The sequence below is a fragment of the Arachis duranensis genome, chromosome 4 (assembly GCF_000817695.3).
Source record: "Arachis duranensis cultivar V14167 chromosome 4, aradu.V14167.gnm2.J7QH, whole genome shotgun sequence".
Lineage (NCBI taxonomy): Eukaryota > Viridiplantae > Streptophyta > Magnoliopsida > Fabales > Fabaceae > Arachis > Arachis duranensis.
This window is the reverse complement of record NC_029775.3, coordinates 4,583,087-4,602,403: the sequence shown is the minus strand read 5'-3', so window position 1 is coordinate 4,602,403 and position 19,317 is coordinate 4,583,087. Positions and strand designations below refer to the sequence as shown.

Here is a 19,317-nt window from a genome sequence, read left to right as displayed (position 1 = left end):
CAGAGAAGAAAATTTTCCTTGATTTAATCATTTAAATTTTAAAGGATAAAATCAAACAACTCAGCAAAGTGTAAGGCTAACATTTCTGTGGAGTATGTTATGTAAAAATTTCACCAGTGCATGCAATGATGTGAAAATCAAAAGAATCCAATGAGGTGCTTCTTGCTCCATACCTTCCTCTGTTTAAACCACTCAAGTAGTTTTTGGATATTAAATTCAATAAATAAGATCAAGGATTATGCATCATTGCAAGAAATAATATAATGTTGCACAGCAGAGGGAAATTCTTGAAGCACTTGAAAGTATTTCAGTCAAACAATGATAATGAGAAGGACATACATATAAATTGTTTTTTTTTAAGAAAAATCAGGGGTAAGAGGTTTCATCATACTGCATGAGATTATGAGAATCAATTCATCATTACCATTATAACTTTCTATAACACAAAGTTGAAAATAACAAGCCATTCCTTCAACACTAAGTGTTACTTCAATTACAACACTAAATTGCTTTAGCTACAGAAGTCAAGATCCAAGATGAAGGACATTATCCTAGTTAGATCAATGCTAATGTTTCATTAACAATACACATTTTAGGCAAATATGCAATTTGGGTTATATCATAATGGAGAAGTGGCTTGGCTTCTAAGCCTACTTGAACGCCTAACAGGAGTAACTTTCTCCCCACTCCCATGCCCCTGAAGAAAAGCAACATAACAAAACACATAAGAAACAATTCAAAAGTATTTCTCAATAGAAAAAGATGAATAAGTTTGCTCACTACATATATCGGCAGGAAACAAATACTCACATTCTTTATTTGAATTTTCTCGTACACAGTTAAGCTTCCATAGGATGGTGAACTTGTGGAATAGTTGGATGAAGAGGCAAGAGAGTCTCTACTCTTCTTGGCCACTGACTTCTTCTCTACACTGTCAACCTCATTAGACTCTTTCACTAACCTTTGCAAATAAGGTGAGCTCTTATGAATGCTGCTCATTTCTGAAAGGCATGATTCTCCATTCATGTCTATTTGGATCGGCTCATTCCTAAGAGATGGCCTTTCTAGGTAATTCTGCTCTTGTTTGGGAGTCACCAAGGAGTTCTTGGCATGGAATGACTTAGCAAATAGAGGTTGATCCGCAAAGCTGGTAGTAACCCTTGTGCTTCTGCTTTTGCCTTTACTTAACCAGTTGAAAGCAGCACCTGTAAGTAAAATTGCACCTCCAAGGAGCAGCAAATACAGCACCATGTTTGGTTGGAGGTTGATTGTTCCGAGTCTCTGCTCGTCACCTTCGCTTGTAGCATCCATGCTAATAGATTCTTCCTTCGCTTCAGTCAACTTATTGTGATTATCTCCATAGGCTCCTGTAAGAATTTCAGCAATCTCTGAATCCAAAGCTTGCTTTGCATCTAAATCCCCATTATTGAACACTTCCATATTGGGAACATCAGCAGCCTGTGAATCTACATTTGACTGGACTTTAAGTTTTATATCAGCTTCCAAGTGATACAATTCAGGTTGGATCACTTGATCAAGTTGCCAATCTTGATCTGGTTCTACCACATTGGCTGGTTGCCCTGTAGATAATTCTTCACAGTCCAGAGCATCATCTAATGCTTTTTCAACATCTGCAGTTATTTCAAGATCTTGCTGATCTTGTTCTTCAGATATGGAATTATAATGCTCTGCCCAAACATCCTCAATATCCTCGTCTATATCGATCACTGAGGCTACTCCACTGTCTTCAACATTCAGTACAAGGGGGTACACTTCTGAAGCCTCACCAATGTCTATTTTACTCTGCCCAAATATAAGTCCCTGATCAACTGCATTATATTCATGCATAACAGTTAAGTTACAGTATTTCAAGTGGCCCAAACTGTGAACACTTTCGACATTGGAAATGAACTTAGAAATTGATGACAGTGACTCAGTAAACCAGGTATGCAAATTTTGATATAAGCCATCGAAATTTGCCTTTGCAAATTCTGAGAAACGATCAAAATGATTCCTCACAAACTCTGAGAATTCAGACGACTCATATACCCCATATATGTCTTGAAACACAGTGCCATCCCCCAATTGAGAACTTGGGACCGACATTGATACAAAAGCAACGGAGAGGAGTAAAAGAAGAGCAATAACAGCCTTCCACCTTATATAAAAGCGTGGTTTAGGCATCTCTTTTGCTTCCACCGTTTCCTCCATCATTATAGACTTGGCAGGACATTCTTCAACTCTTTCCTCCAAAGAAACATCCTCTGATTCCTTCTGTGAGTCATCCTCCAAGTTAGAATCTTCAGTAACTTCCGAGTCAGAGAAGTCTTCATACACAAAGCCATCATCAAGATCAGATCGTTGTTTTGGTTTGTAATGCAAGAATTGTGGTCTGGGGGTGAGATAGTTCGTTTTAGGATCATAAGGAGGCATCAAAGGATCTGCATCATGAGGGGCTGAGATTATGGCACCAGTGGAAACCGGAAGAGGAGGAGTAGGAATGGGACTGAGCTTAAAACTTGGGTCAAGGTTAACACAATCAGGCTCATCAACAACAGTTTGAAATGAATATCCAGCCTCATCCTTCACATTGCAAGGAACATTCAAACTGTAAGCTACCTCACCACACAACTCATTACTCAAGGTAGAAGCAACATTCACTTCAAAGTTTTTCTCTCTTACACCATCCTTTGATTTTAGAATGCTATTATAATGCACTGATTCGGCAAAAGTTACCTTCGTGGTGGGGATTTTGGTGGCTGCGACGGGAGCAAAAACTCGAGCAGGCTCATTCCTATCACCAAGAACCTTCTTCCTCGGACCGACCTTCGAAGAAGCAGAGACCGTTGGAGACATGAAATTCTTCCCGCACTTCGAAGAAGCAGCTGGCGATCGTACCTTCCACGGCTTCAAAATCGAGTCTTTCTCATTTTCTTTGTCATCTAGGTCACGGTGGAAAGACGCTGCTGCGCCTTCTCTTCCCCCAAAAGAGTTTCTTCTCGGAAAACCTGCAAAAACGCCCCCACACCCATTAAAAATCCTAACTAATTTCAATAATATAGGAAATAAAACAAAACTGTTAATTTTCTCACGAATTAACATTCATAACTAATATGATGAAGCTGAAATGGAAAGAGAGAAGGAAAAAAGGTGAAACCTGAAGGAGTTGCTTCTCTAGGGTTAGGGTCAGGAATTAAGGAGGGTTTAGCAAATGGATTAGTAGCGAAACTCCGTCTCATGGGGTCACTGAGTTCTGAGGCTCTAGGGTGTGATCTGCCCAAAGACGACGACTTTGATGAATTCATAGCCAATTTTTTGTTCCGCGAAGAACTGAAATCAGGGATTTAACAAATTTTGATTGCGGTTTTTAGATAATGAATTTAATGTTAATGAAGCCTTGGGGAAGAGTGAGAGTGAGAATTCAACTATTTAAGTGGCGGGATTCTGACCGTTGCCAAACTATGGACTGTTTATTTGAAAAAACAGGAGTTATCCGTTTTGCCACTGTATTTATTTTGTTTTAATTTTTTAATAAAAAAACGTTTAATTTTAATACATTGAGTATAAAAAATTTTATATAATCGTCGAATTATAATTTTTTTTAATACTCAATCACGTGATCAATATAAAATTTTTACTGGCATGGATCAAAATTTAATTTTAAATAAATGAGAAAAATGAAAATTCATAGTGCTTAATTATGACAATGGATAACTATTTTATTTGGATATAATGCTATTTTATAATTTTATTGGCAAATAATTAAAATAGTATCACATTTTAATGTATAAAAATCAATTTTTAATATATTTTGTTGTTTGACTAATTGATTACTTTAATTTTCTATGTTAATATTCAACAAATGAACATTTATACTACTTTTGACTTATTCTTTGTAATATTATAAAATTAATTCAAATACATTAACCATGCACAGTTTTGGAAAAAGTTATTAAATATTTTGATTAATTAATACAATAGCAACACATTATTAAATAATATATCTTTGAATAATATTTATTTGAATAATGTATTTAAATATTTGAAAGAAAACAAAAGCCTAGTGCAAAACTTAACCTATTTTATTGCATGCCACTAAAATCATTAACCATCTGAGGCTCTTCTACACAAAGTGATGCCACCTTGCAGTAGCAATCTTTGACTAGGATTCACTATATGTAACTACTAGTTACTTTTAGACCAAAACCTGTACAAAAGAGAGAAGAATCTCAATATTACTTTGAAGGTAGAAATTCAGGTATCTTTAGCTTTATGTGAAGTTGATAGTCGATAGCTGTTAGATGATAATTTAGTCAAACCTGTCAAATCATTTAACGACTCTCAATTATCAACTTCACATGAATTTAGCTGTTAGATGCAGCCTTGCGTGCTGCATGGTAAAGCTCCAAATAATCAAGGGCAGGCCGGTTCCAAGACCAGTCTTGCTCCATCACCCTTTTGCATAAACTGTTGAACAAATCACGCCCATCATACCAAGCTGATATTGCCCTGAAATGTTTCCATGAAAGGCAATCAATGTTTTTGTAATGAGAATAAGCATTTAAAAGTTAAAACTACATAAACATACAACAATAACCATGCAAGATGATATAAGTACAACATAACTCACCTATTTAGTGCATAATCAACACCCCCAGCATCAGCTCCATCAAAACTAAATCCATTTGGCTCGAGACCTTGCGTTTGTGCTCTATCCTTATCATGATCAACATCAAATACTGTATCATAAAGTCCTACATAATTATGTCAAGATGAATTGTCAAGTGAATTCAATAGACCATATAAATTATAATGACAGACTTGAAGAATTGAAGCAGTTACAAAACCTCCAGTTTTTCGAACAACAGGTATTGAACCGTATCTCATTGCAGTGAGTTGAGTGAGTCCACATGGCTCAAAGATTGAAGGAACTAGAATGAAATCAGCACCAGCATATATCTAGAACACAAAATTCAGCACAGTAAGTAGTGCTCCATTATGCAATACCTTGCACATATATTACAGAACAAGATATTGAAGTTTTTTGAGTTCTACCAAGTGCGAAAGAGGCTCATCGTATGAAAGGCAAAGTCTGGCATGATCACTATGAGAAGAATGTAATTGATTGGCCAAATTCTGAAAATCATTTTGGATGCGATGGTCCGGAGCCGAACCCAGTAATACAACCTATTCCAAAGTGTTCAAAATATAAAAGGAACAATAAGATATTATGTAGGGAGCTTCATCATTGCTGGTGCACACTGAAGTGTAATAAAATATGAACAGAGGACAAACCTGTCCACCGCATTCTAGTGTGCGCCATATGGCATGTTTGATGAGATGGATTCCTTTCTGATGAGTCAATCGAGTAATGATTCCAACTAAAGGAAGATCAGCTTGTTTCAAACCAAGCCTTTCCTGGAGAGCTTGCTTGGCAGCTCTTTTCCCTTCAACAACATTTTCAGATGTGTATGGTACCTGAAACAATATATTTTCTCATATCAATGACAGGTTTCAAATATTCATTCAAAGTTGCAGAAAAAGATGATGCAAGCATCTGAGCAGTTACAATATTTTGGGGGCATGGATAAGAAGACATAGTTCTTATTTGAGCTGCTATAGACATAGGTTATCAATAAATGTTAACTTCATGTATAGGTCTACTTACAGGAATAAAATTGTCATTATAAGGGTCCCATATATCTGGATCAATTCCATTTATTATGCCATGGAACTTGTGAAGATTAGGGGCAACTGCAGGATGTCCAGCAATCTCCCTTGAATAAGTGGGGGAAACCTGCAAAACATGTATGAGTGAAAATCTGAAATACTTATCCAATGATAGAAAATGAGAATAAGATAAAGAATAAAAAAACACAACCAGAGTGCAGAAGCTAAGAATATAATTGCACTTACAGTTGTAGCTTTGTCCGAGTATTTCATAGCTTTCGCGATGAAGTGAGCTCCGAATTCAAGGTTATGAATTGTGAAGACAACTTGTGCTTTACTAAGACCATAATGTGCATAGTTTTCTTTAAATAACCATGCAACTGGAGCACTGGACCAATCATGGCAGTGAATTATATCCTATTCATTGTTAGGAACCATTAGAATACATCCTTGAAGATGGAAATTATTTAAGAGATTTCTTATTTCTTTAACAAAACTTTTGTATGCTGCATACAAGGTTATATAAACAAATTATGCAAATGAACATTTCAAGGAAATGTTTGAATGTAATAAGTTTAACATATCTATCAAAACTGTAATGGAAGTAACCATTCAATCACTAGTCAAATGATGTCTTACAGGATGGAATCCACTTTGGAGTAGAAATTCAAGAGCAGCATGACAAAAGAAACCAAATCTCTCTGCATTGTTATTACGACCATATACACATCCAACCCAGAAAAATCTGCAGGAAAGAATAGAGATTTATCAAGCATAGTTCTATTTATAGAGGAGGTTGGTCTACTCATCTCAATCACAATGTTCATAAGGTATGTACAAAAAGAATATGTCAGAGAAACACACTACAAGCATATGGTGTCCTAAAGAATCCAAGAGTTTCAAGACTAATATGAAGCAATTTTATTATGATAATGTTCACTTCAATAAGGATATTACAACAACCGTGACCCTCTAATGAGTTATGATTTCCGATGTACTTGTACGAAAAAAGGATGGAAAACCAAAGCGTTTACCCATTTTGAGGCTCCAAAAAGTAGACAGAGAGGCCTTCAACCTTTCCATGCCATACTTTTATTTCAGTTCCACCCCAGAAATAGCTTTTGTGAAAATTGAAGTCCTTTACCTGCATCAGAAGCCATATATTAACATAAAACAATAACACTCACAAACATGAACGAAATATATGCATTTTCAACAAGATGTTAAGGAATGTGCTCAACAATAATCGCCTTTACATTTTAGGAGAGCAATCCATGCAGATGCTTTAGAGCTAGATAATGAGAAATGTGCTCAACTAGACGTTCATGTCTATACAATACTGGGATTTATTTCATATTGAAATTCAGGGTATACAATTTTCAACAATGATTGCAATATCATACTCTATTCTACAGGGACAGCCCATAATGGAATACAAGTAACACAGTACATAGTTTAAGATGTAATAAAAGTAAGACAGCAACTTGGGAGAAATAAAAGCTTACATTGCTAAGGTTCAAACAGTCATACTTTGGAAGAATGATGTCCACATTGTGACTTAAATCCTGGACGGCCCGGGATAGACCAGTAACAACATCACCAAGGCCTCCAACCTGCCAAATGTATATACCATCAACCTTTTTTATGAACAAAGAGCAATTATGGAAAAGAAATATTTCTAGCATCCCACTTCTAGAGTGTTGAATTCAGATTTCCTTGAACATTAAGAAGTTCGGACATTACAAAAGGTCCGTTTTCTTTTTCCTCATCCAAATGGAAAATTCTATATTTTCAGACATCCCAAATTCCACTATTTCATGCAAAGGACTTGAAAGATAAAACATTGCAACTTCTGTGTTGATCTACAAAGAGACGACCATATTTAACTGTCTGTCACAACTGTAAATTCCCAATTACTACAAGCCTTGGGATTAAAAGGAAAGCTTGCCTTTGCAATTGGGGCCATCTCAACGGCAATATGGATGATATGCAAAGGTGATTCCTTTACAATACCTCCAAAAACAGGTATGTGATAATCCAGTCCAAATTTGTTATCAAAGACTCCACCATCTTTACTCTCGGAGAATACAAAATCCATCATGTATGCATCCAGTGGAACCTTGACTGCAGATACACAAAATCATTGTACTTCTTCAGGAATTGACAAACAGATAATTTATCAAGTTGTAGACAAATAATATTTGCATGGGTGATGCAGTTCATAAACTTGACACAGATGTCATCATTACATTTTTTAGCCTTCAGATCAATGGTTAGTCTACAGCTTAGTAGACAGCAGGTAATGACAATTATTAATACAACATTTTAAGCATTCAAAAGTTCATCAATATTTCTCATCATTAGATTTATCTCTGACTCTATACAATGTCCTTTTTTCTTCTCCCTCCACCCCCCTCTCCTCTTTTTTGTTCTCTTTATTCGTGTGTGGAATTAGGAAAGCTAGACATTGAAATCCTTGATATTGCTAATTTCTGGATTCTGGGAAACTATGGTGCAATCATCTTTCAAAAGTAAAAAACTAAGGGAGGACTCACCTGTGGCTTTAACATGAGTACCATTCTCTGCTGGCAGCATTCTTTGAGGTGGCAAAGGACCATTACGGTGAGACCAACGATTAAACGAACATCTAAACCAGACCTCAGGTTTTCCATTGAGATTTGTGTTGGAGGGGTTATAAAATACTGTCACTGTGCTTCCTGCTTGAACATCTAGAGGCTCTGTGTAGACAATATGCTTTTGGGAAAGCAAAAATCCTTTCAAAGTTCTTTCCTTTGTTTCAGCTTTCATTTTTGCTGTATTTTCAGCCTGCAAGAGCAGGACTAAATTAACATTTGGTAGCCGATATCTATCCTAATACTTTTTTGGCTTTTATTTACCCTTCAAAAGATAGATTAAGAGAGAAATTAGTGTTTACTATTTAGGAAACAGTTATAAGCATCAACCTAGAGCTTTGCCCTCAACAGTTAGAAGAATTTCAAAACATAGATCAAAATACAAAAGATGAGCTTCTCCACAGCCTTGAGAATAAAACATAAGAATGTAACTATCTCTTCTATATGCATATATTTGCAAGATGATAAACAAAAATTAAACAACCGATAAGCTTTTCTTTATGTTCATAAGTATCTAAAGTGCCTCAATGTTACCATCTGGAAGTCATCTCAGGTATGAACAAACCTTTGCATGAATAGCTTCTTCTCTTAACTTCCTTTCCTCCTGGAGTTTTTGGTATATCAGCTGCTCTAACTCAACCCAATATTTTTCATCAGGTATTGTGACAATAGCATGGAAGTCTTGATTACTATTGTTATCATACACAATAGCATTTTGAGGTGGACCATCAGCAAATACCCAATCCAGTACAAAAGCTTGTTCAGGTACAACGACTGTATAAAACAAAATAGGTGATAAGTCAGCTGTTCACATCATAGTACATATTTCATCTGTTCACACTTTTTCCCAAGTCTAGTAGAAGATTATTGATTTCAAGGAAATAAATAAACATCAGCAATAAGGAGAAGATATGTAAAAGTGTATACCATCAGTATACCACCAATCATCGCCTTCTACGACAGGTTTGTTAAGCTTTTTTACAATTGATAATCCATCCTTCCACTTATTGTACCCACAGTGAATCCAAATTTCCTCAGCATTTGTAAGAGGACCTGAGCTTTTATTATAATATAGCCTAATCAAGTCCTTGCCTTTAAATTCACTAGGTTCAACATACCAAACTTTATCAAGGGACCTCACAGCATTTTCCATCAATTGTGGCAACAATTCTCGCCTTCTTTCAGTTTCTGCCCTTGCCTGCAACCTGTCTGCTTCTTTAGCAGCCTCCTCAGCTTCCCTTCGTCTTTGCTCTTCCGCCTGTCTTTCCCTTTCGGCTTCCTCCCTGGCAAGCTTTTCTAGTTCCTTTCGTTTCTCCTCGAGCAAGAAATCTTCGAAAGCTAGTTCATCCATTCCACCAACAACAGGTATGAAGAAGTCCTTTTGGTCATTATTGTCATACACATCCTGGCCATTGAAGAACACAAAGTCTACTTTGTAGGCTTCTCTTGGAATGTGAATTTGGCAAGACCACCAATCACCTTTGAGATGTGTTTTACTTAACCTAAAGGTAAAAGATTTCCACCTCCAATCATTAAATGCACCCATGATGAAAATGTCTTGTTCATAACTTAGTGTTGAAACACTTTTGTTAAGAAACACTTCTATATCTTCATCAGGCTTAACTACAGGAGGATATACAAATACCTTGGTCCCTTGTGAAAGGTTTTCTTCGGCGATCCTCTCGATTTCCTGCTTGCCTGAATTTGCTTCCAACTCTAACTTCAACAACCCAGAAGCTTCCTCATTTACAGTTTCCTCACTTATTTCATCATGGTTATCAGAATTGGTTCCTTTTACAGTTTCCCCAGACTGAAAAATCCCAACTTCCCCTTCACCGGCTTCCTCGGCATCAATACTCCCGTTGAGTCTTTGCCTATTATCATCTCCTGAGATGTCTTTGTCACTAACTATTGGAGCTAATGAATCCCCCTTGGCTCTACTATTATTCCCCCCATTCCCATACCTGTTCTTGTTGCTTCTTCCAATTGGTGATTTTGGTATGAAACCCTTGGAAGCAAGGCCCTTCACCCTTGAGCTTGATCCCTTCTTATGCTGTCCTCTCCTTGAAAAATCTACCAAAAGGTAAATCCCAAATTCATAAAGTTGAAAAATTAATTTAAATAAACATAAAATAATAAAGGAAGAAAAGGGTAGCTCATAACCTGAATTAGAATTGATGCAATAAGAACCCCTAACTGCCATGCTTGGTGAACACTGAAAAGGTAAAACCGTAAATTCGATACATATGAACATGATATTATTTTCACATCCAAAGCAATTCAATCAATTTCAATAAATAATAATTAAAAAAAAAACAGAGCAAAACAGAACAGAACAGAACAAGAACAGGACAGAGGAGACAACATGCGAAGACAAAGTACGATGAAAAAGAAACATGTTGGTTAATTACTTGTTGGTGGCTTGTTGCCGCTCTTATCGGAGAAGGAAATGGGTTGAGATTGAAAGATGCGGTTTTGCAGCTGAGTTGCAAAGACATATCCGTAAAGCTTCCTACTTTGCTTCCAAAAATGTCTTTTTTTTTTGTTTCTTATTCTATGATATGATCAAACTTCACTCTGCACATGCTTGTGTTTGATCAATGAACCGCCACTGAATCCGTGCACCAAAAACTCGTATCAAAACCGAGGGTAAACGAATGAAAAACACGAAAAGAAAATGAAAATGAAATGTAAGAGTTTGTTTGTAGTTATGTGACAGTGGCAATGTATGTTAGGCATGTCATCTGACAGCCACACATATTTATAATTATAATATAAATAAATTCGTATTGCGTGATCGAATCTGCTATTCCATTCTGTGAAGCTTTGTTGTAAGTACAGTGCGATGAGCATTCATTAGTTCGTGTAATAAGTAACGACAGTTTCGCCAATTTGATCGATCATCCAACGGCTCAAAATGATTCATGTTGAGTGATTATTGTCAGATCAAATCAAATGTTGTCTTCTGTCGTATTTGCATGTCACTTTTCATGAATATATTGTTATTGTTATTGTAATATGATGATGAGGATATGATTATGATTAATTAAAATTCTGCCAACCTGAAAATCAAGTTGTTATTAGAATTTGATTTTAAACAAAAACATAGATTTAAGTCCTAGAGTGATTTCTGATATTGTGCACCAAAATGGTCTGATTTTAATTATAGCAATTATATCTCTAAGATTATTAAAAGTATACATTGTTCGGTTAGTTTCTAATCTATTTATTATTATCAACGCGCAATTAAAAACGATAGAAGTTATTCTTGAAAATAAGAAAGTAGACAATTGTGAGTTCTCTTAAGAAAGGGTCATGTGTAGTTAGTTTGCTAGTAATCGCAAAATTGTCTTAAATATGGTTTTCCTCCTTCCATTGACTATAATTTCTCTCCTCCAATAATTAGTTTCGAATGTGAGTGTTTTGGTTAATTTTTTTGTTAATGATTAAATGGAGACTAAGTGGGTTTGTAATGACACTAGAGTTTAATCTATCTGTGAAAAAAATTGATAATATAGATAGTTAGTAACACATGTCACTTTATAGTTTGGTCTTGTAACTATATAATGATAAATCGATCAGTGACGCGTGGCATATTAATGCTGATATAGATAGTTGTGTCACGTTTTACAATATTATTTAGCCACGTATCTGTTTGTGCTATGTGTTCTAATATTATTCGTTTAAATGTCATCCACTATGTGTAGATATATTAAATTGGTCTCTGACTTTACACTAAGTAACTCATTTTAGTCTTTAAAATTAAATATCGTATACAAATTAGTTCCTTCATTAATTTTTTTATTTAAAATTTTCAATATCTTAATGCAAAAAATTTAATTCTATTTTTCTCATATTTAAATACAAGTACTTTTAATAAATATTTTTAAAATTTTAGTTTTAACATAATAATTTAATACAGATAAATACACGACATAGGCTAATTTTTCATACAACAAAAAAAGAAACTATATATTTATTTTAGATAAGATAATCAACTCTCACACAGGTACATCAATCAATTTATAGTATGTCTCATAACAATAATTATGTTATTTAATAGAAGAATTATATGATTAATTAAAAAATATTTTTTAAATCCAAAAATGTGTATTTCATGGGAAACAAAAAATTAAAAAAAATGCATATTTTGATTCTTGATTTNTATCAATGTTAAATTAGAAAAGAATTGTATAATTAAAGCTAAAATCTTAAAAATGTTTATAAAAATATTTGTATTTAAACAACATGTAAAAAAATAAAATTGAAAATAGTGCATCTGAAATATTAAAAATTTTGAATTTAAAAAAAATAGAAAAAATTCGTGAATAAATTAATTTGATGCACGACATTTAAAATTAATGACTAAAATGAATCACTTAATAAAAAATCATGAACCAATTTAGTGCATCTATAATGATAGTATAGTGAAATACGTGAACGAATAATGTTAGGATATATGGTACAAATAGACACGTGATCAAATACTATTGTGACACTTAGCATAACCGTCTATGTCAACATATTAGGTGTCACTGATCGACCCGTTATCATACTATTACATGTGGTCATACCATAAAGTGATACGTATCACTAACATCGACATACCATTAACAAAATATTAGGTCAAGGATTAACGTTGTGCATTTTTATCAATCTCACAAATATAATTAAGATAATTAAAATCTCAAAAACAATTGTAGTGTACGATGTTATTTTCAGGAATCACCATAAAACTTAACTCTCAAAATTGATCATATTTTACTTTTGATATCCGTATAAATATCTATAATTATATATTGTTATATAAGTGAATATAAATATATCGTATATTTACTACTAAAATTATCATATAAAAGAATGAATATAACTAAATAACAGTATTAACTCTCGTAAAAATTTGTTTATAAATCCAAGCGCATAGTCCAATATTAAGTTATCGGAGTAGTTGAAAAGTTATCTGAAGGAAGATTTATCATTTATGCCAAATTCTCTGTTTCCATCATGATCGGAGGAACATTCAAGAAGGTGAACCAATAAAAGTGAAAATCAGATTTCCCGTTTTGCTTTGGCTTTTCTACTTTTCAGTTTCTTCTCTCACGACAACTTGAAGAAATGATGTGAACCAATCAAGCTGAAGGGATGCCACAGGCCACAACAACAAAAAAATCAGCAATATATATGGTAATAGCCAGCTATTTTGTGACATTTATTTCTCTTCGTTTCACATAAAAATGATGTGACATACATTTTCTTATTTGGTTATGGGAATATTCCATCCTTGACTATTGGAATAATTTCTTTTTAAATTTTCAGAGAAATGGGTACAATGTGATTTTATTAGAGTTTGCATGGAATCAGGGTTTGTGGTCTTCCTCGCAGAGTCCTGTTTACTGATAAGAGTGATGATGCGTGTAAAATAAACATGGAGAAGTTAATAGGATTTCTTGACCTGACCAGCTTCACCCTGATGATTCTGGTTTTGTTTCTAGTTTCACTGATGAGATGTTAAGTTTAGCATACATGGTGAAGCAATTCATAATTTGTTTGAAACTTCTAAATCGATTTCAACTTCAAGAGTTTCATAGTTTATGTTGTTGGCTTTGGCAACACGTGCTCGTTAAAGATGTTTATGCTTCCAATAATATTTAAGAAAGAAAAAACAAGAAACAAGTTTCATCTTCTCAATGAAAACCTCAATTTCTTAATACCTTAAGCAAGACGCTGATCAGACGAAGTCGTGTGTTATTCAGAACCTTTCTTTTTTGTCATGTAAAATCCTTGAATTTTTAAAGGATCCTCTTGATCACATGGAATTCTAGTTTTCTATTCTCTGCAAGCAATCATAGAACTGAGGGACATACCCTACTTTTAATAGACTGAACTGTGGCAAATCCACCTAAACTTTATTTACCAAAAAAATAAAAGTACAGCATGTCCATGGTGGTTGCAAATAAATCAACACAGAGAACTCTGTGAATCTTTTATGATATATAGATCTGTTTTATTACATACATAATTTGTGAGATGAAAAGGAGGGGAAAAAACTTGACGAAAAAAACCAAAAGGTTTCCGGTTGAGACTCTTAGTGCACAAGGTTTTTTGCATTTCAGAAGTGCAAAAATTGCAGTTTCATAATTGTCATAAATAAGAACATTAGAATGTAACAAAAGGAGTAACAACACCCTTTTATGATATTGGATACCTACAAATAAATCCAACCATGGATCATGATAATGATGACGATGATGTGGCCAAAAGTAACCTATTGAAGAGCATTGGCACCAGCAACAATCTCAAGAATTTCACCTGTGATCTTAGCCTGACGCTCCCTATTGTAGATAATGGATAAGTTCTTCTTCAATTCAACAGCATTATCAGTAGCACTGCTCATTGCACTCATTCTAGCAGCAAGCTCACTTGCAAGTGATTCTTGAAGTGCTCTTAAGACTTGACTGTTGAGATAAAGCGGCAAGAGAGCATCAAGGATCTGAACAGGATCTTGCTCAAACTCCAAGATTGGTGAATAGTCTTCTGTCTTTGTCCTCACAGAATCCCTCTCCACAGTTAGTTTTCCTTCCTTTGTTGTTAGCCTAAAGAACTCATCATCAGCAGCATCAACACAGTTTCCATTGATGTCACAAATCTCTCCCTTTGGTGACAGTGGAAGCAAGGTGTGAATCACAGGATCTGATTTCACCAATGACACAAACTTTGTGTACAAGAGTTCTACTTTGTCAACCTCTTCACTGATGAACAATGAGAAGGCATCATCAGCAATTGCCTGAGCCTCTTTCGCAGTAGGGAGTGTTCCTCCTTCTAGAAACCGATCAACTGGTATGTAAGGCCTACGGAGGAAGTAAGAGTTACCCTTCTTGCCAACGCTAATGATAGTGTAGTCAAGACCAAGATCCTTCAATTCAGCAATTCTTTTCTCGGCTTTCTTAATGATGTTATTGTTGAAACCACCACAGAGACCTCTATCACCAGTGCACACAACCAGTGCTACCTTTTTCACTGGCCTAACTTTTGTGAGAGGGACATCAATGTCCTCAGTTTGGAGTTGCTCGTTGATGTTGTAGAGGACCTCAACAAGGGTTTCCGAGAAAGGTCTTCCATTGACAACAGCTTCTTGAGCCCTTCTGACTTTAGCAGCAGCAACAAGCTTCATTGCCTCTGTGATCTTCTGTGTGTTCTTGACAGATTCAATGCGGGTTCTGAGCTCTCTGAGACCACACTGTACTGGGGTGACAGAAGAACGTGAAGGGCTGCATGAGGGTGAGTTTTGTGAAAGGAGCTGAAAAGGATTAAGAACAGAACGGAAGGAGAGGTTGGAGGCATCAGAAATGGAAGGTTTTGAAGATACCAACATAGTGAGGTTGGAGCAAGACATTATTGCAGATGGAGTGGTACTTTTGGGGATTCTGTAGTGTAAGTAGATTACAGCAGCAGAAAGAAAGGGAGAGAAAGAGGGTTGTGGCGTATTGGTTTGGTTGGTTTACGTTGAGATTGATGTTATCCGCTCCTTCTGTGTTCATAGATGCCCAATTTGCCATGGTTGTATGAAATGGGGAATGAGTGGAGGGAATGAGAGGGAGTGGATGAGGTTTTGGGATAACGATTTTGACGGTTGGCGGAGAGAGCAGATTGCTGTGTACATGTGGTTCTTGTGGGTCCAATCTGATGTGGCTGGGTAACACAAAATATTTTTTTTCTTTCCTTCAAATTAGATACACTATGGCTGGGTCCAATTTCGACTTTGCAATATTTGTTACTGTATCATTCATATTTTAACTCTTAATTTTCACCTTCCTGGTAATAATTGAGGTTTGAACCCCAAAAGCATCATGCCACAATTTTGAGCTGTGGCTTTTTCTGCTCTTAATTTGTCATGTGAAGTTGTTAATTCTAACACAAAAAAATCTGACAAATAGAAATTTATACAATTCAATTCTATGGAAAAATTTCAAGTGTACTAAAACATCAGTGTTCCAATTGTTTTTAAACGTTGATTTCAATTAATATATATTATATATATCTTTTATAATTCAGATCAACAATTAAAATAACTGGAATACGGATATTTGCGATACACTTGAAACTCTTCCCAATTCTATCATGAGTTATGAGGCAATGGTATGCCTATAATTAAAGTGACTAGACAACTTCACATGACAAATTACAGGGGTTCGAGACTTGGGGAACTAAGAGTCTTATTGTCTCGAAGATGAACCAGCTAAGAGGAGAATTCTAATAGCCACATATATACCTTTAGCACTAAATATTTACAAATTACAAATATTAAATAACAAATAGTTATACAAATCTAAAGTCTCATTATAAGATAAGAGTCATGTTACACATTTAAGTCTTTTTGATAAACATATCTAATTAATTTGGTCCAAGGTCAATAAAAATCAATTTCATTAGTGAGAGCGTGAATACAAGTTCCAACTTCGTAAAATGTTCCCGCGTTCTTCTCTTCCTCCTTCTTCTTTTTTCTCTTCTTCCTTTTTCTCTTCCTTTTTCGTGTTCCTTCTTTTTCTTCACGTGTTTCCTTCACATCATTGTTCTTTTTTTGCTCTTGTTGTTTCCTTCGTGTGTTTTTTCTCTCTCTTAGTAATTTTGTATTATTATGCATTTCTTCTTCTTCTTTTTTGTTTAAATTTTTTTGTTTTTATTCTTATTAAGAGAGTAAAACCAGAAGAATAATGTGAAGGTAAAACAAGAAGAAGATGAACAAAAAAAGAAAAAAATGATGATGATAATGATGAAGAAAAAGAAGGAGGAGGAGTTTTGAGTTTTGGTGCATTCTGAATTTGAATTTCGGTGCATTCTGGATTTAATTTCAGTGCATTCTGGTCTTAACTTGTTTTAAATTGAATTTGTTTGTGTGTCGTCGTCATTAAAGAATTTCAGTGCATTTGAAGGAGGATGAGGAGGAGGTGTGGTAGATGGTAGTGGCAACAACGATGATAACAAAGGAGAAAGATGAGAAAAAAATGAGGAAGAGGAGAAGAAGAAGATGATAATAATGAAGAACAATGAAGAGGATGAGTTTTGAGTTATCATTTAGTAGAGATGGCAACGGGTCCCCGTGGGGTGAAGACATGCCCCCTGCCCCTGCCTTAATTACCTGTCCTTGTCCCTGTCCCATCCCCGTGATGGTAGCAGGGACCTTGTATCCGCCGAGGACCTGCGTATCTGCGGATTCAAAAAAAAATAAAAAAAGAAAAAAAACTTGAGAAATATAATCAAAATCATAGCAGTCAGAATCAGAAATATAAATTAGGGTTAACAAAATCAAAATCACAACAAATAATTAATATAATCAGTATCACAACAATCAAAATCAGAAATATAAATTAGGATTAACAAAATCAAAATCACAGCAAATAATTAACATAATCAGTACCACAACAATAAGAACATAATAAAAATCACAGCAAACAAAATCAGAAATATAAGTTAGGGCTAACATAATCAAAATCACTTTAAAGAAACTCTGACGCGATGATAGTGAAGAGGCTGATGATCTTGTTGGATGACAAACAGGCTCTGATGGCGAGGAGGCCTTGACGCAAAGACAATGAAACGCGAAGATGGCGAAGAGGCTCTGATACGACGCTGCTACCTCGGTTGGGTCAGGAGGCGACGACGTTCTCCTCTGTTGGGTTAGCAGCGACGATGACATTCTCCTCAGTAATGACGATGTTCTCCACGAGATAGGACTTAGGCATGCGATGATGCATTTCTATGGTGAGCCGGTGACCAATGACCTCGATAGTGAGAGGGGAGGATTTTAACGGTGAGGGGTAGGAGGTGGCACCGAGAAGACGCGGCGAGGCTCCGACGCAAAGACACACTCCCTGCTGCGGTGAGCGTGAGGGTGACCTCAATAGGTGGCGATGAGGGACTGAGGGTGTGGGAGGTGGCGGTGAGGGGATGGGAGGTAACGGTCGGCGGTGGTGACCATGCGTGCGTTTGTGAGAGGACTCAGAGGAGAGGAGAGGTTGAGGGTTTGAGGGTGAAGAGTTTGAAGAGTTTCAATTTGGGGAGTGACAGCTAGGGTTATTTCATATATGTTATATAGATAGTAAGGGTATTTTAGACTTTTCATATATACGAAAATTTAATGGGTCCCCACGAAGGGGGGACCTCTATCCCTGCCCCTGCCCCGTTTATTACACGGGTCCCCGTCTCCCGTCTCCATGGGTAAAAAACCATCCCCGTATTCGTCCCCTAACGGGTAAATCCCCGCAGATACCCGTCCCTCTCGAGATTTTTGCCATGCCTATCATTTAGTAATTTTGGTGTATTTTGGATTTAATTTTGGTGCATTTTGGATTTTATTTCGATGCATTCTGGTCTGAACTTCTTTTGAACTGAATTTGTTTGTGTGTCATCATCATTAAAGAATTTTGGTATATTATGGATTTGAAATGTTATACATATAAGAAAAAGAAGATGATGATAATAATAATGATAAGATGATGATAATAATGATGATGGAGGAGGAGGGGAAGGAAAAGAAAGGAGGAGATCAAAGAAATTAAAATGAAAAAAGAAAAAGGAGGAGGAGGAGGAGATAGAGGTGGAAGTGGTGGCGTTGTGGTGGTGACAACGACAATAATGAAAGAGCAAGATGAGAAAGAAGAAGAATAACGCAAAGAAATTTGAATAAAAAAACAAAGTCAGCAGAGAAAGAAGCCGTCAAAAGATAGTTACAGATAGTGGCATGTTCAGTCAAAGGTTGTTACAGATAGTGGTGCATGGATGTCAATTAGATTATACCAACTTCGTTGGACTTAATTGGGTAATTAACTTGGTTGTGGAGCATTATTCATAAGACAAATGGAAAGAAGAATTCTTTATCCCACCACTTGAGCACTGCAAACTGCCATCAAACATTTGCAACTATATTGCATGCCAAAGCTATCATCGTGAACAATGCAAACAAACTTGGTCAGTTCGTATGGTGCATCATTTGCTGCACTTCAATCAACCATCTATT

At 35.7% G+C, this 19,317-nt stretch overlaps 3 protein-coding genes across 5 annotated transcripts; all 3 read right to left on the bottom strand.

The window, feature by feature from the left end:
* Positions 1-375: 375 nt before the first annotated feature.
* LOC107482610 (uncharacterized) lies at positions 376-3,523 on the bottom strand. 2 transcript variants are annotated; one of them, XM_016103132.3, is made up of 4 exons: positions 3,158-3,523; positions 2,737-3,008; positions 811-2,583; positions 376-697 (listed from the first exon to the last, which is right to left on the bottom strand). In XM_016103132.3, the coding sequence occupies exons 1-4, from the start codon at positions 3,303-3,305 to the stop codon at positions 620-622; spliced, it is 2,271 nt and encodes a 756-aa protein (XP_015958618.1). In that variant the 5' UTR covers positions 3,306-3,523; the 3' UTR covers positions 376-619. The 2 variants fall into 2 exon arrangements, with proteins under 2 accessions (XP_015958618.1, XP_015958617.1); XM_016103131.3 differs by having other exon boundaries at positions 811-3,008.
* Positions 3,524-3,937: 414 nt separating this feature from the next.
* Positions 3,938-11,046, bottom strand: LOC107482611 (soluble starch synthase 3, chloroplastic/amyloplastic). Of its 2 annotated transcripts, XM_021139889.2 has the most exons (17): positions 10,715-11,046; positions 10,467-10,518; positions 9,231-10,376; positions 8,869-9,077; positions 8,226-8,496; positions 7,619-7,794; positions 7,176-7,283; positions 6,705-6,814; positions 6,310-6,415; positions 5,917-6,087; positions 5,669-5,797; positions 5,296-5,478; positions 5,056-5,187; positions 4,848-4,959; positions 4,631-4,754; positions 4,320-4,509; positions 3,938-4,207 (listed from the first exon to the last, which is right to left on the bottom strand). In XM_021139889.2, exons 1-16 carry the CDS (start codon positions 10,799-10,801, stop codon positions 4,365-4,367), a joined length of 3,261 nt encoding a protein of 1,086 aa, XP_020995548.1. In that variant the 5' UTR covers positions 10,802-11,046; the 3' UTR covers positions 3,938-4,207; positions 4,320-4,364. The 2 variants fall into 2 exon arrangements, with proteins under 2 accessions (XP_020995548.1, XP_015958619.1); XM_016103133.3 differs by having other exon boundaries at positions 3,938-4,509.
* Positions 11,047-14,250: 3,204 nt separating this feature from the next.
* LOC107482612 (ATP synthase gamma chain, chloroplastic) lies at positions 14,251-15,851 on the bottom strand. Its single transcript, XM_016103134.3, has one exon. It carries the CDS (start codon positions 15,694-15,696, stop codon positions 14,569-14,571), a length of 1,128 nt encoding a protein of 375 aa, XP_015958620.1. The 5' UTR covers positions 15,697-15,851; the 3' UTR covers positions 14,251-14,568.
* Positions 15,852-19,317: the final 3,466 nt, after the last annotated feature.

Coding starts and splice junctions, on each gene's coding strand:
- LOC107482610 (XM_016103131.3), bottom strand. CDS start 3,305: ATGAATTCATCAAAGTCGTCGTCTTTGGGCAGATCACACCCTAGAGCC. Junction 3,009..3,157: donor TAGAGAAGCAACTCCTTCAG/GTTTCACCTTTT, acceptor GCGTTTTTGCAG/GTTTTCCGAGAAGAAACTCT. Junction 698..810: donor AGAAAATTCAAATAAAGAAT/GTGAGTATTTGT, acceptor GCTTTTCTTCAG/GGGCATGGGAGTGGGGAGAA.
- LOC107482611 (XM_016103133.3), bottom strand. CDS start 10,801: ATGTCTTTGCAACTCAGCTGCAAAACCGCATCTTTCAATCTCAACCCA. Junction 7,795..8,225: donor TACTCATGTTAAAGCCACAG/GTGAGTCCTCCC, acceptor GTGTATCTGCAG/TCAAGGTTCCACTGGATGCA. Junction 5,798..5,916: donor ACTCGGACAAAGCTACAACT/GTAAGTGCAATT, acceptor CATGTTTTGCAG/GTTTCCCCCACTTATTCAAG.
- LOC107482612 (XM_016103134.3), bottom strand. CDS start 15,696: ATGTCTTGCTCCAACCTCACTATGTTGGTATCTTCAAAACCTTCCATT.